Source organism: Asparagus officinalis, chromosome 1 (assembly GCF_001876935.1).
Source record: "Asparagus officinalis chromosome 1, Aspof.V1, whole genome shotgun sequence".
Lineage (NCBI taxonomy): Eukaryota > Viridiplantae > Streptophyta > Magnoliopsida > Asparagales > Asparagaceae > Asparagus > Asparagus officinalis.
Window position 1 is genome coordinate 67,556,549 of NC_033794.1, and position 15,299 is coordinate 67,571,847.

At 38.8% G+C, this 15,299-nt stretch overlaps 1 protein-coding gene across 1 annotated transcript; it reads right to left on the reverse strand.

Annotated features, from left to right (window-relative positions):
* Positions 13,558 to 13,956, reverse strand: LOC109835437 (YTH domain-containing protein 1-like). The gene has a single exon (XM_020403422.1). It carries the CDS (start codon positions 13,954 to 13,956, stop codon positions 13,558 to 13,560), a length of 399 nt encoding a protein of 132 aa, XP_020259011.1.

Below are 15,299 nucleotides of genomic sequence, written 5' to 3' on the forward strand. Positions count from 1 at the left end.
TCAGTTGGATTGAACATTTTTTCCCCTTTTCACCTCTTGATACTACTTTCTTTACGGGAGTTAACTTCTTTCTTTCAGGTGTTGGTTTCTTTCTCTTAAGGTTTATCTTCTTCTCTTAGGAGTTATCTTCTTTCTCCCTCTAAAGGCACTAGCTTGTTTAGGAAGATAGGAACTTCATGCCGATCAATGGAATGTGCTTGCACTGGAGGAGGATCTTCAAATGGATTGACATCCACATCAATAGGTTGATCAACAAAATGGTTTGCATACACTTCAACTACTCACTCCTTATGTGCGTACGCCTTGAATTTTGCTAAGTTAATATCTAAGGCGAGGCATGACAACTACAACTCCACCACTAGGTATGTCATACCACAATGTAAAAGCTTTAGTATACACATAATGTCTAATCTTTTTCTCAAGAACTCCATAGCCAGAATTCTTCCTCAATGAATTGCACGTCGAAGGAGCCACTAATATACTCTTCTAACATTAGAAATTTAAAAGAACCATCATGTCTGAATTTAACCATAACATTGCCACCCATCTGCATGAATGAACAAAAATAAAACTTAATTACAAATCAAGTTCACATTGTGCTCCAAATGTTACAAAACCCCCAAATTTTGCAAAAATCCCCTTAGATGTCATTCGCGTAAACCCTAGTTTGTAAAATTAAGACTTATAAACACTCCAAAATTACAATATCATTTAAATAATTTTTAGCACATGCACCATCAAGGATCAAGGTAATGTGAATAATCTCATCTTTTTATTTTCGATGAGGATGATTAAGGTTTTACTGTAGATTCTTAGACACCACTTTCACATGCACCCTCAAGGATCAAGGTAATGTGAATAATCTCACCTTTTTCTTTTCGACGAGGATGATCAAGGCTTTACTGTAAATTCCCAGACACCACTTTCACTTGCCGCCGTCCCTCTTCAGCGAGATTCCAAGCAACCGCAAACTTGGCAACAATCTCCATGCCTCTCGATTGGTAGAAATTTTGAAAAGTATGAAGAATAGGGAAATTTGTCAAATTTAGGGCTTGTCAGCCAATTTCTTTTGTTCATTATTTCAGGTTATGTGAGAGGCACGAGTGCAATTAATCCATTCCATATCACTAATCCAAGCCGCATCAACTTTTTGTAACAGTCATTGAGAGTCATGTGCTGAGTTTCACCGGAAAACTTAACGCCGACCAAAATTTGGACCTATGTACTAATTTAAACCCACTATAAGTAGCAGAACATCATCGGAGATATTTTAAATACCAAAGCGGTAAAATGGGTCTTTTTTAAATGTCAATTCGCTAGTTTAGCCCTTCTTAAAAGGGCTAATTACAGAGAAAAAAAAACTCTCATGAACTTTTGGGGAGTCGTAGTAACACCCCCCCACCCATCAACGTTTTTGTAATAGATTTTATCTCTAACTATTCGGCTAAATTATCGAATTGATATCTTTTGTAGTCCCCCTTAACCGATTTGATTTTAGTTTTTTTGTGTGGCTTTTGGGTATTAAAAGTCAACCGCTTACATCTATTTTTCACCGCTGACTAAATTTTACGCACGTAAGTAGCATGTGATCTCACGTAATGTAATTTTACGAATGTTAGAAGGCTAAGATGGATGTTTTTACCTGATGTAGCTATTTTAGGGTTAATTTTGCTCCCTCCTAATCTTTATCTTTTTTTATAAAACACATCCACGTCATCTAAAAAGAACCACCTCAATGTTCTAACTTCCTTAAAATTACATCACATGATGTCACATGCTACGTAGGAGGGTAAAACTTGGCCAATGGAGAAAAAATAGGTCTAAGTGTTTGGTTAATTTTTAATAACAAAAAGTCATTGGAAAAACTTCAAATACCAAACTAGTTAAGGGAGGTTTAAAAAATACCAATTTGGTAATTTAGCCCTTGCTACTCTTAATGGTGACTCTTAGTATTATTCAATATTGTATATAGCAATGGCTACTTTTGCAGCCCTTCTTGCCCTTTATTTTAAATTAGAATCTATATTTGCTTCTCCTCTTATCTTCAATTCTTTTATTCTACTACATACCCTTAAGCATTGCATCCGTTAAATGGACTAGTGGCGGAGACCCATACAACTAGCAGCAAACCTGAGTGGAGGGCCAAGGGGTCCTTGGCCCCACCTTGACAAAAAAAATATGGGGTATTAGTTATTTACAATTTTACAAAGATAAGGGACAAAGATGTAAAGTGTTTGTTCTCTGATAGAAACCCTCGTGAAGAGAAGTTAAGGGAAACTGAGTGAAGGGAAGGGAAGGGAATTCCCTTCCCTTGGTTACACCCCAATTTGGGAGGTAACATTTTTATACTAGTAGGGGGTGAACCAAGGTGAATGGAGGTGAATTAACTTCACCTCCTAAGTGTTCCCAAACAAGGTGAATGGAGATGAATGGTTCCCCTAACTTCCCTTCACCCTCATTCCCCTCAATCCAAACAAGCCCTAAGGGAAACTGAGTGAAGGGAAGGGAAGGGAAAGAAAGGGAAGGGAAGGGAATTTCCTTCCCCTTGGTTACACCATAATTTGGGGGGTAACAATTTTTATACTATTAGGGGGTGAACCAATGTGAATGGAGGTGAATTAACTTCACCTCCTAAGTGTTCCCAAACAAGATAAATGGAGGTGAATGGTTCCCCTAACTTCCCTTCACCCTCATTCCCCTCAATCCAAACAAGCCCTAATAGAAACTCTCATGACTTTCTCAACCAAAGCAATTAATTAAAAAAATCAGAAGGGAAGCGAAGCCAAAGCGTTGAAGGGTATTTCAATTTTGAACTTCGATCGCGACTCCTACTCTAGAGAGATCATCTCATCCCATCCTGGTAAGTTTACAACTTTAAATTTTACCCTTTTAGACTTATCTAATTTTTCCTCTTTGGGTTGGTTTAGGTTTTTGATTTCAGTTGTATGTCCATCTCAAACATAATCATTTTATAGTATCAAGCAATGTGAGAATTACTTTGTTATGTTTTTTTACCATTACAAAAGAAATAAGTTAGGATATCAGCAAATAGTTAAAGCACCAAAATTGTTCAATTTGCATATAATTGAGGAGAGACTACATGTATTGTCTCCATATTCACAATTCGGCAATAGTACATAGGATCTCTCTACAACAATCAAACTAGAGGGCTTCTTCCCAAAATTTCACAATAGGTATATTGTAATGACATTGAATTTTCGATGCTAGTTAAAATAATTTTTCTGGTATTTTAAAATATTCAATTATTATTTTTAAAAAACTATTTGTATTTTCTCGATTTTCTAGAATTTTCTACGATTTAAAAATCTAATTTTATATTTATTTAAATAATTTTGATATTTATAAATTAACTTGATATAGTGAAAACTTTTGAATTAATATCTTTTGTGTTATTGTTATTATTACATATTATTTGTAAATAAGCGTTCCCTAATTATTCAATTTTTTATCCTTAATTAAATTCTTAATTATGTTTAATATTTAAATCCTAACCCTAACCCTAAGTATATATTAACCCTCTCTCTCTTTCCTCCCTCCCTCTCTCTCTCTCTCTTCTTCACGTAGCCGCCCTCTTCCCTTCTCTCTCACTCTCCTCATCAACCGCAGACCAAGCTCAGCCCCGCTCCCCCTCTCCTCCCCTCAACACCTAGCTCCACGCTACAGCCTCTACCCGCATCCGCTCTACCCATCGCTCCTCCACCTCTTCCTACCTTAACTACCGCCTCAGCCTCCCACCGCCTTCATCTCCTCCGCCTCCGCCAGCCGCTCCTCGCCTGCTCTGTTGGACCCTAGAGGGGGGGTGATTAGGGTCAAGAGGCTCTAATATGCAATAAAAATCAAACACAAGCAAACCACAAAACAGTAATGCAATTTAAAGTAAAAGAGATAGGGTTAGGAATCGTTATCCTTGACGCGCGATGTGTTAACGAGGTTCGGCCCGCTGACCTACGTCCCCGCTCCACACTCTCGAGGAGAAATCCACTACACACCCGGTTTGGAAGCCAGAACTTCGTCTACACAGCGATCCCACACGATCTCTCTCACTACACAGTTTGTCTAAATTTGCTAGTGTAATTGAGCTTTTCCATAAAGAAATTAAAAATTATTTTTCAACTTCCATTCGTGTGCTTTATACTGATAATGCTTTAGAATATATAAAAATAAAGTTACTCAATTACGTGCCACTAACGGGATTATTCATCAAACCTCTTGTGCACACACTTCACAACAAAATAGTGTGGCTAAAAAGAAACAAACATTTTAGATGTGACTCGGACTTTAATGATTCATATGCATGTCTTGATGTATTTATAGTCTGAAGATGTCTTGTATACATGCTATTTGATTATAGGATATCATCGTCTATTCTTTATGGGCAAATTCCCTTCTCTTAGCTTTTTCCTAACAAAATCATGTTTGTTATGATCGTTTGAGTTTTTGGTTGTACCTACTTTGTTCAAAATACGAGTCCTAGTTGGATATACTATCTCCTCGGTCTCTTATGTTATGTGTGCCTTTGTAGGATATTCTAGAACACAAAAGGATATTGATATTATGATCCAACATCTCAAAAGTATTTTAATTCTACAGATTTCGCATTCTTTTAGTTGGTTCCATATTTTTCATCTATGTCTACAAGACTGCCACATTCACTTGTTCTTCTTCCTCAGCTAGTACTGCCACCTTCTAATACCCTGACTCAGTCGGTGTCGAGTTCTGAAGTTGACAAAAAAAACTTGCATCAAAGCCAACTTTAGTGTACACTAGAAGACTAAAAATGCATAAACCTCCTTTGCATCTAGCCGATCCTTCGTCTACAGCTGAAGATCCTACCCATCAGCAATCCTTTATTCTCTCTGATCTTAATGTTCCTATTGCTCTTCGGAAAGGTAAACAATCTACCACTATCCATTCTATATCTCATTTTTTCTTCTGATCTTACCCTGTCGTTTCGCTAGTTTCCTTTGTCCTTGTCTTCTATATCTATGCTATGTTAGCTCTTGCTTGGAAGCAGGCTATGGATGAGGAGATGGATGCACTTGTTTCTTGGGTGAACTTAGGATGTAATTTCATACTCCTCATGGGGAAATATTATGGAGTTGTTGATGGGTCTTCACTATGAAGTATCGACCCAAGGATTCTGTAGATAGATACAAAGTTAGGCTAATTGCTAAAGGCTTTACTCAGATATATTGGGTTAATTACTTTGAGAATTTCTTTCCTGTTGCTTGTCTTAACTCTATTTGTATATTATTCTTCATTGCTGGTAATCTGAGTGGCCTATATTTCAGCTCGATCTAAAAAATGCCTTCTTATATAGTGACTTTTAGGAAGAGGTTTACAAGGAGCAACATCTAGGGTATGTTTCTCAGAGGAAGACTCATGTATGCAAGCTTAAAAAGGCAATTTATGGATTAAAACAAATTCCACTGGCTTAGTTCAACAAGTTTAGCCAAGTAATGTCTGGAGTTAGTCTTTAGCGATGTCATTCAGATTGTTATGTGTTTATTCGTTGCACTACTTCGGGGATGTTGATCTTGGTTGTGTAAGTTGATGACATTTTGCTCACTAGGAGTGATATAAAGGGTTTGGCAGTGTAACGCCCCTCCTCTGGGAGGTACATAAAAATTTAAGCATGAGCTATCTGTAATAAGAATGGTCGACCTGCTAAATCTTTATGCACATCACAACATAGATATACTGAAGGGCGGAAAATAAAGTAGTGGAGATGCATATGCAATACCCAAGATCACGAGGTTGATAGTAGAGTCCATAGAATACCAAAATAGAAGAGAACTAAAGGGTAATACAAAATATTACAATAATAGCAGTGGCTACAACATTAATACATGTTTTATAAGTCAAAGGTACTACAAAAGTGAACATAAATTAACCCCTATTAAGATTTTCCTCTGGAGCTAATATTCAAATTCAGAGTCTGCAATGCCCTTATCCTTGCCAGTTGTATGACCTGCGAGTGGATTCAGAAACAATAGGGATGAGCCTAAGGCCCAATAGGTAACCATAAAAAATCTCGGGTACAATCCAAGTGAACGAATGAAAATGATAGACATAGATATCAAACTTGAACAACGGGGTCTCAACATTAAGTTGACATTCTTATATCGTAATCATTGACCGAAGTGAAATAACATGTAAAGATGAATAATCAAGGTCTAATATTCAGGATTCCAAACTCCCCAATAATGGGATAATCAATAAACCGCGCATGCTTTTATACACCCACCGGTGAGCGTCCTCACACAGGGCATTGTCCCACCGGGACACTATAACATTACCACCCACCGGTGAAGCTTACTTCACACAGGGCATAATCCATGAATATAGACAATCAAGCATCAACGAAGAGAGGAATACTATCATTATCAATAGTTGAACCATCAAATCAATTCGAATTGTTGCAATGAAATCATTCAAGGATATCGAAGGTATAAAACTGAAATAAACAACATTAGGATAGCAATGATTAACCAATCAACAACGAGCCCATGCATGAGGTGAATCAAATAGAAATATTATGAAAATGATAAGATATACAATTAGCATGGGAAACTAACTCGCAGGAATTTCAAGAAAGTAATCAATCGAACTCTCAAAGACTTGAGAGGAAACAATGAAAGGTTACCTACCGATTATGTCGGGATCCTCTCGGCCAACGAATGAATCCAAGATTCTCTGTCCTATATATACATGTATACCCACATGAGATTCTAGACACTATGTCTTTTAAAACTTTAACTTAAAACTTATATCATGGTATAAGCTACACCCTAGATGATTGCATCTAATATCTCTAATATGCACAGCAACCTAAGTAGTGTACATGCAGCAGATTTAGGTGAATAGATGGTACAGCAATTGATGTTCAAAATGCATGAAACTAGTCTCAAATGACTCCATTATGAGTCTAATTTCAGAATATAAAACTTTTACATCAATGCATAGTGCATAGTAAGAGTCATGCTCTCAGAAAACTACACATATCAAAACTGTAGCAGAAAAATAGAGATCATCATTTGGGATGAATAATTTATTTCGGGTACTTAACTATATCCCAAAGAGCTCATACTTGGTATGTAAGTAATATTATGGATTAGCTTCCATGTCCCATGAGTTTCATCAATTTTGCATTTTTAAAATGCATGTTACATGCAAAACAACACAGGGGGGTAGACTGGAATTTCCAGCACATACGCTAGCTATTAGAACTAGGTTTAGGCCTACCAAACGTTATTAAAATTAATTCAAAACCCTATCAACAGAAATACAATTGAGTCTAGTTTTAGAAATAGAAAGAATTTCATGCATGCATGGTATATGTTGAGATATATACTCTTTACAAATGACATAACTCAGGCAGACAGTTTCAGACACATGCACTGAGTTAAACCATACTTTCAAACTAGTAAATGATTTTAGAATTAAACAAAAATGGTCTCAAATGAAAGCCACGAAAGTGTAGTTTTTAGAACGGAAAGATTTCCTTCATTTGGATATATACAAAGAAAGTTATGATCTGTTTAGTGGTAGTGTATCTTGCTGCAAATTTCTGCACGAAATTTCTGTTTCAAGATAACATTGACATGCAAGCCCTAAAATGTTACATGCAAGACTAAAACAAAATTAAATCTTATAATCTCAGTCTAATGTCCTTAATAACAACATGCAAAAGAGAATTATACCTAGTATTGAGACTTGCTTCACTTCCTCCTCCAAAATCCTCAACTAACTCCTTTCTCCTCTCCTTCTTCTTCAATGTTTGGAGCTTATGGAATCTATTTATTTTTCTTCTTCTTTTTTACAAGAGGAGAGGGGCTGGGGTTTGGTTGGCCAGAGGAGATGGATGGGGGTTTGGAGAGTTTTTTTTTTCTTCTCTTTAGAATGGCAAAATGAGAGGTGGAGGGCACATATATATAAGCTAATGTGAAGAGAAATCTTCAATTTGGCCAAAGATGAGGGTTTAAAATGTAAAATACTCCCACTAACATGGCTAACAAAAATTAAACAATTATGTTAATTAGAGTGTTCAAATTAGGTAGTTAATGATTTGGTTATCTCTAATCAAGGTTTAAAGCATGGTTAACTTAGGTTTACATGCTAAGTTTGTATGCATGATATGACTTAGTTAACTAGATCACAATATGAGAATTAGCTAAGTTTACATGCTAAGTTTGTATGCATGTTATGACTTAGTTAACTAAATTCTCATACAATATGAGAATTAGCTATGTTAATTAGAGTGTTCAAATTAGGTATTTAATGATTTGGTTATCTCTAATCAAGGTTTAAAGCATGGTTAACTTAGGTTTACATGCTAAGTTTGTATGCATGCTATGACTTAGTTAACTAGATCACAATATGAGAATTAGCTAAGTTTAAATTCTCATACTAGAAGATTATATGAGATGCAATGAAGAAAAGAATCTACTAATTTATGGATTGGTATCGGTAACGGTATCCGATCAATGAAAGGAAAAAAATTTGGAATGTTACATACTTCTCCCCTTAAGGAAATTTCGTCCCCGAAATTTTTACGTACCCTCAAAATAAATGTGGATATATTTTTCGCATCTCAGATTCTAGTTCCCATGTAGCCTCCTCAACGCCTCGATTATTCCATAAAACTTTTACCAGCAATATGGATTTGTTTCTCAGCTGCTTCTCCTTAAAGCCTAGCACTCGAACCGGTCGTTCTTCATAAGATAGATCCTCCCGCAGGGGCAATGCTTGGTGCGAAATGATGTGTCTGGGGTCTGGTACGTACTTTTTCAGGTTTGAGACGTGGAACATGTTATGAATCTTCTCCAATTCTGGGGGCAAGGCTAGCCGGTAGGCTACATGTCCGATCTTCTCCAAAATTTCGAATGGCCCAAGGTATCTCGGACGGAGTTTGCATTTCTTGCCACCTCTTGTTATTCCTTTCATTGGTGTAGCCTTTAGAAACACATGATCACTAACCTGGAATTCTAGGTCCTTGCGTCGACGATCTGCATAGCTCTTTTGCCTGCTTTGGGCCATCTGCATATGTTTCCGAATAGTTTGGATCTTCTCAGTCATCTCCTGGATTACGTCTGGTCCGAGTAGTCGACGATCACCGGTCTCTTCCCAATAGATAGAGGATATACATCGCCTCCCATATAGGGCTTCATAAGGTGTCATGCCAATGCTAGAATGAAAGCTATTATTGTAGGTTCATAAGGTGTCATGCCAATGCTAGAATGAAAGCTATTATTGTAGGCGAACTCTACTAGCGGCAAATGTGTAGCCCAATTGCCTCCAAAATCTAAGGTGCAAGCTCTCAGCATGTCCTCCAGGGTCTGTATCGTTCTCTCAGATTGTCCATCAGTTTGAGGATGTGCTAAAGTGCTGAACTTCAGTTTAGTCCCCAAAGCTTGATGTAGGCTCTTCCAAAATCTTGAGGTGAAACAGGGGTCTCAATCTGATACAATGGATATGGGAATCCCGTGGAGCTTCACGATCTCTTCAATGTATAAGCTGGTCAACTTTTCCATGGTATACGACATCCTGTAGGGTATGAAGTGCGCTGACTTGGTCAGGCGGTCAACTACCACCCATATGGCATCCTCTCCTTTTGTTGATCGGGGTAGTCCAGTAACAAAATCCATGGTGATGTGATCCCATTTCCATTCTGGAATGGGCAAAGGTTGTAATAGTCCTGATGGTTTCTGATGTTCAATCTTCACCTGTTGGCATGTTAAACATTTTGATACAAATTCAGCTATCTCCTCCTTCATGCGGTTCCACCAGAAGTTTTGTCGGAGGTTCTGATACATCTTAGTGCTACCCGGATGAAGAGCATATAGGGTCTGGTGAGCTTCTCTCAATATCTGATCATTAAGCTCTCCATCATTGGGTACACAAAGGCGATTACCCATCTTCAAAACACCATCTTGAATCTTAAAGTCTGAATATTTTCCTTGTTCCACCTTCTTTCTTATCTCACTTAGTTCCTTGTCTTCCTTCTGTCGCTCCTTGATTTGGTCCAACAGAGTAGGTTGTAGGCTTATCTGACAAATCTTCATTCCAGAAGAATACTTTCTAACTTCAATCTCCATTCTCTCAAGCTCCTTACTTAACTCGGCTTGTTTAGTTATCAAACAAGCTGATGTAATATGATTCTTCCGACTAAGTGCATCTGCTACTACATTCGCTTTACCTGGATGGTAAAGAATTTTTACATCGTAGTCTTTCAGCAATTCCAACCACCTTCTTTGCCTCATGTTAATCTCCTTCTGGGTAAATATATACTTTAGGCTCTTGTGATCTGTATAAATATCACATAATACCCCATATAGATAGTGTCTCCATATCTTCAGGGCAAAAATCACAGCAGCCAATTCCAGATCATGAGTGGGGTAATTCTTCTCATGAGGTCTCAATTGCCTGGAGGCATAAGCCACTACCTTCTCATTCTGCATTAGAACACAACCTAAACCTCTAGAAGATGCATCACTAAATATCACAAACTTATCTGAACTCGTAGGGATAGTGAGGATGGGAGCGGTTACCAACCGTTTCTTCAACTCCTGAAAATGCTCTTCGCATTTCTCACTCCAATTATACTTGACATTCTTACGAGTCAAATAAGTTAAAGGGGCTGCTAATTGGGAGAAGTCTTTAACAAATCTTCTATAATATCCTGCTAGTCCCAAAAAGCTACGAATCTCAGCCACTTAGATAGGACGCGGCCTGTTCACGACAGCTTCAACCTTCGCTGGATCCACGGATATCCCATCTCTAGTGATCACATGGCCTAAAAACATCATCTTTTCTAGCCAGAATTCACACTTCTTAAACTTTGCGTATAACTGTTGCTCTCTTAGGATTTGCAATACAATTTTCAAATGTTCTTCATGTTCTTGGTAACTCTTAGAATAGATCAATATGTCATCAATGAAAACCACCACAAATTGATCCAAATATTGTTTGAATATCTGATTCATCAGATCCATGAATGCGGCCGGCGCATTAGTCAGTCCAAAAGGCATCACTAAAAATTCATAGTGACTGTTGCGAGTCCTGAATGTTGTTTTTTGCTACGTCCTCAGGCTTAATCTTTAACTGATGGTATCCTGATCTTAAATCAATTTTGGAAAAATATTGAGCTCCTTGAAGCTGATCAAATAGATCATCTATCATTGGGAGTGGATACTTATTCTTAATGGTCAATTTATTCAACTCCCTATAATCTATACAGAGTCTCATACTCCCATCTTTCTTTTTCACAAATAAGACCAGTGCTCCCCATGGAGACACGCTGGGTCTAATTAATCCTTTATCCAATAACTCTTGAAGTTGTTCCTTTAGTTCCTTCATCTCAACTGGCGCCAATCTATAATGGGCTTTAGATATAGGAGTGGTCCCTGGGACCAAGTCTATGGCAAACTCTATCTCCCGATCTAGAGGCAATCCTGACAAATCTTCTGGAAAGACATCCGGGTAATCTCTTACAACAAGTATATCTGAAAGCTTTTTCTCATTCAATTGGTCACTTATCACACAAGCTAAATATCCACTACAACCTTGCCTCAACAATTTATTAGCCTTCATAAATGAGATTAGGTGCGCGAGTGGTCTTCTACTTTCCCCTTGGAAAACAAAACTCGCCTCCGCTTGTGGTTTAAACTTTATCAGTTTTCTCAAACAGTCTATAATTGCATGATGAGATGCTAACCAATCCATTCCTAGGATAACATCAAAATCTGACATGTCTAGGCATACAAGGTCTGCATTCATGACATGATCACTCACTAAAACTCCATAATTCTCATAAACATATGTTGCTAGGAGACTACCACTCATAGGTGTGGACACAATTATCTCACTACTTAATAGTGTCGGTGAATTGGGAAAATTCCTAGCAAAGTGAGGTGATACAAAAGAGTGTGTAGATCCAGGGTCGAAAAGTGCATGAGCGGTGAATGAACATACGGGAACTGTACCTTCCACCACAGATGGTGATGCTTGTGCATCCTTCCTTGTCAGAGCAAAAACTCTTCCTTGGTTCCTTTGGTTCTGCTACACACTCTGGTTGGATTGAGCCTTCCGCTGGGGAGCATTTGATTGTTGTGAGGCATTAGTTCGAGCTGCGTGATCTCCTCTTGGTGCTCGCTCTGTTATTGCTTGATTCTTCAAGGTTGGACAATCTCTCTTGAAGTGCCCAGGTTGACCACACTCGAAACATGCACGGTGAAGTCTGCAATATCCAGATTGATGATTGCCACATCTAGGGCAGGCTGCTGACTTATTTGGCTGATTTGCTTGATCACGACGAAAGGGAAATTTTGCTGTCGCTGACCTCCCGGGCTAATTCGATGCTGACTTATCGGTTGTGGGACCTCCTTCTGATCGTGGGCTTTTAACTGAACTCTGCTTCTTATTGCGGATCTCCTGATACTCCAGTTGGTCTTTCTCAATTTCAAACACAGTCTCCACCAGTTCTGCATAGTTCCTGATTTTGAGGGCCACTAGTTTCCCTCTGATATTTCCCCTGAGCCCCCTTTGAAACTTTTTGGCCTTATCTGATTCTTCAGCGATCAAGTGGAGCAAACATTGATAGTTGAGTAAACTTAGCCTCATACTCTTGGACCGTCATGTTATTTTGTTGCAAACCTTGAAATTCAATAGCCCACTGATCCCTAACACTCTCCGGGATATATTTCTTATTCATAAGCTCCACAAATCTATCCCAATCAATCTGTCTCTGGACAGCCCTTTCTAATCTTAAGGTTGCCATCCACTAATGTTCATCTTCCCCTGTGAACATGAAGGCGGCGAATGACACCTTTTGCTCCTCTGCACAATTTAAGACTGTAAAAATCTTCTCCATTTGTAAAATCCAATCCTCCGCCACCAAAGGGTCGGTGGTACCCGAAAAAGATGGAGGTGTGAGCTTCCGAAACTGTTCTAGGGCTGAGATAGCAGGTGTTGGTTGGTTGCCTCTAGGATTGATACGCTGCTCGAGGATCTCTGCCAATCGTTCCAGGTGTTGGCCTTCCTCATTTTGGGTCTGATTTGCTCTTGTTCTCACCATTATCTATATGAAAATGTAGCAGCAAAAGTTCAGATTCCACAGACTATTCAAAGTACTTCACTCATAAATATTTCATTGCTCGCATAATATATATAAGGAACTTCAACAATCAACTTAGAGTACTGATTTCTCCAAAAGCTTTTCATTGATAATATTAACATACACCTATTCATCCATACAAGAGTTCTACAAAAGTACAATAATCCATATCTAATATATAGATAAAAAGTATGCAGTCCCAAAATACACCACACTTGGGTGTCCACCCAAAAGCCAAAAGTAATAAGATTCCTAGGCTTAGTGACCCAATGGGTCAACCTCTAGGAAGAGGTGGAAGGGCTGCTAGAAGTAGATTCCGTATCAGAGGCCTCAGTCGGCTGTGGTTCACTACCGTCGAGGCTGATCTCCTCCTGCTCATCGTCCTCTGCAGGATCCTCCACCATCGGCTCATCCGCCCATGCCTAATCCTCCTCATCTAGGTCAAGCTCCCAACCAAGTGGATCTCCTTCTAGGATCTCACCAAGTAGAGGCTCTGGTGCCACCTCAAATTCCCACTCCATGGGCTCCTCATCGTCGATAGGATCCTCGAGGTCCTCCTCTGGGTCCTCCTCCTCGGGATCCTCCTCTATCGGGTCCTCCTCCTCGGGGTCCTCCTCTATAGGGTCCTCCTCCTCGTCCCTCTTTGCCAATCGTCCACGGGTGTGATAGCCAATCGGGGAGTAATCCACTCTCTCCCCAAACATCTCCTCTAGGTCAGTCTCCTCAGAGCTGATCTCCCAATCCTCTGAAAGTGTTGACCACACCTCCCTGCTACTAATGGATCCTTCCATCTCAGAAACACTCGAATCTGAATCTGCCATTCCTGCCAAAAGTCATCTATCAGCCTCCAATGGTACAAAACCAACCTAATAGAAATCTAGATATCACAAGAATGTCATGGAAAGTTAATTCCTCCATGACTGGTGTTTGACACCGACTAGAAAGATCCCTACGTCCCCTAGGTATTTCAATGTAGGACTCTTAAGGTGTCAACCTGTGCTCTGATACCACTCTGTAACGCCCCTCCTCTGGGAGGTACATAAAATTTTGAGCATGACCTATCTGTAATAAGAATGGTCGACCTGCTAAATCTTTATGCACATCACAACATAGATATACTGAAGGTCGAAAAATAAAGCAGTGGAGATGCATATACAATACCCAAGATCACGAGGTTGACAGTAGAGTCCATAGAATACCAAAATAGAAGAGAACTAAAGGGTAATATAAAATATTACAATAATAGAAGTGACTACAACATTAATACATGTTTTATAAGTCAAAGGTACTACAAAAGTGAACATAAATTAACCCCTATTAAGATTTTCCTCTGGAGCTAATATTCAAATTCAGGGTCTGCAATGCCCTTATCCTTGCCAGTTGAATGACCTGCGAATGGATTCAGAAACAATAGGGGTGAGCCTAAGGCCCAATAGGTAACCATAAAAAATCTCGGGTACAATCCAGGGAACGAATGAAAATGATAGACATAGATATCAAACTTGAACAACGGGGTCTCAACATTAAGTTGCCATTCTTATATCGTAATCATTGACCGAAGTGAAATAACATGTAAAGATGAATAATCAAGGTCTAATATTCAGGATTCCAAACTCCCCAATCATGGGATAATCAATAAACCGCGCATGCCTTTATACACCCACCGGTGAGCGTCCTCACACAGGGCATTGTCCCACCGGGACACTATAACATTACCACCCACCGGTGAAGCTTACTTCACACAGGGCATAATCCATGAATATAGACAATCAATCATCAACGAAGAGAGGAATACTATCATTATCAATAATTGAACCATCGAATCAATTCGAATTGTTGCAATGAAATCATTCAAGGATATCGAAGGTATAAAACTGAAATAAACAACATTAGGATAGCAATGATTAACCAATCAACAACGAGCCCATGCATGAGGTGAATCAAATAGGAATATTATGAAAATGATAAGATATACAATTAGCATGGGAAACTAACTCGCAGGAATTTCAAGAAAGTAATCAATCGAACTCTCAAAGACTTGAGAGGAAACAATGAAAGGTTACCTACCGATTATGTCGGGATCCTCTCGGCCAACGAATGAATCCAAGATTCTCTGTCCTATATATACATGTATACCCACATGAGATTCTAGACACTATGTCTT

Coding starts and splice junctions, on each gene's coding strand:
- LOC109835437 (XM_020403422.1), bottom strand. CDS start 13,956: ATGGCAGATTCAGATTCGAGTGTTTCTGAGATGGAAGGATCCATTAGT.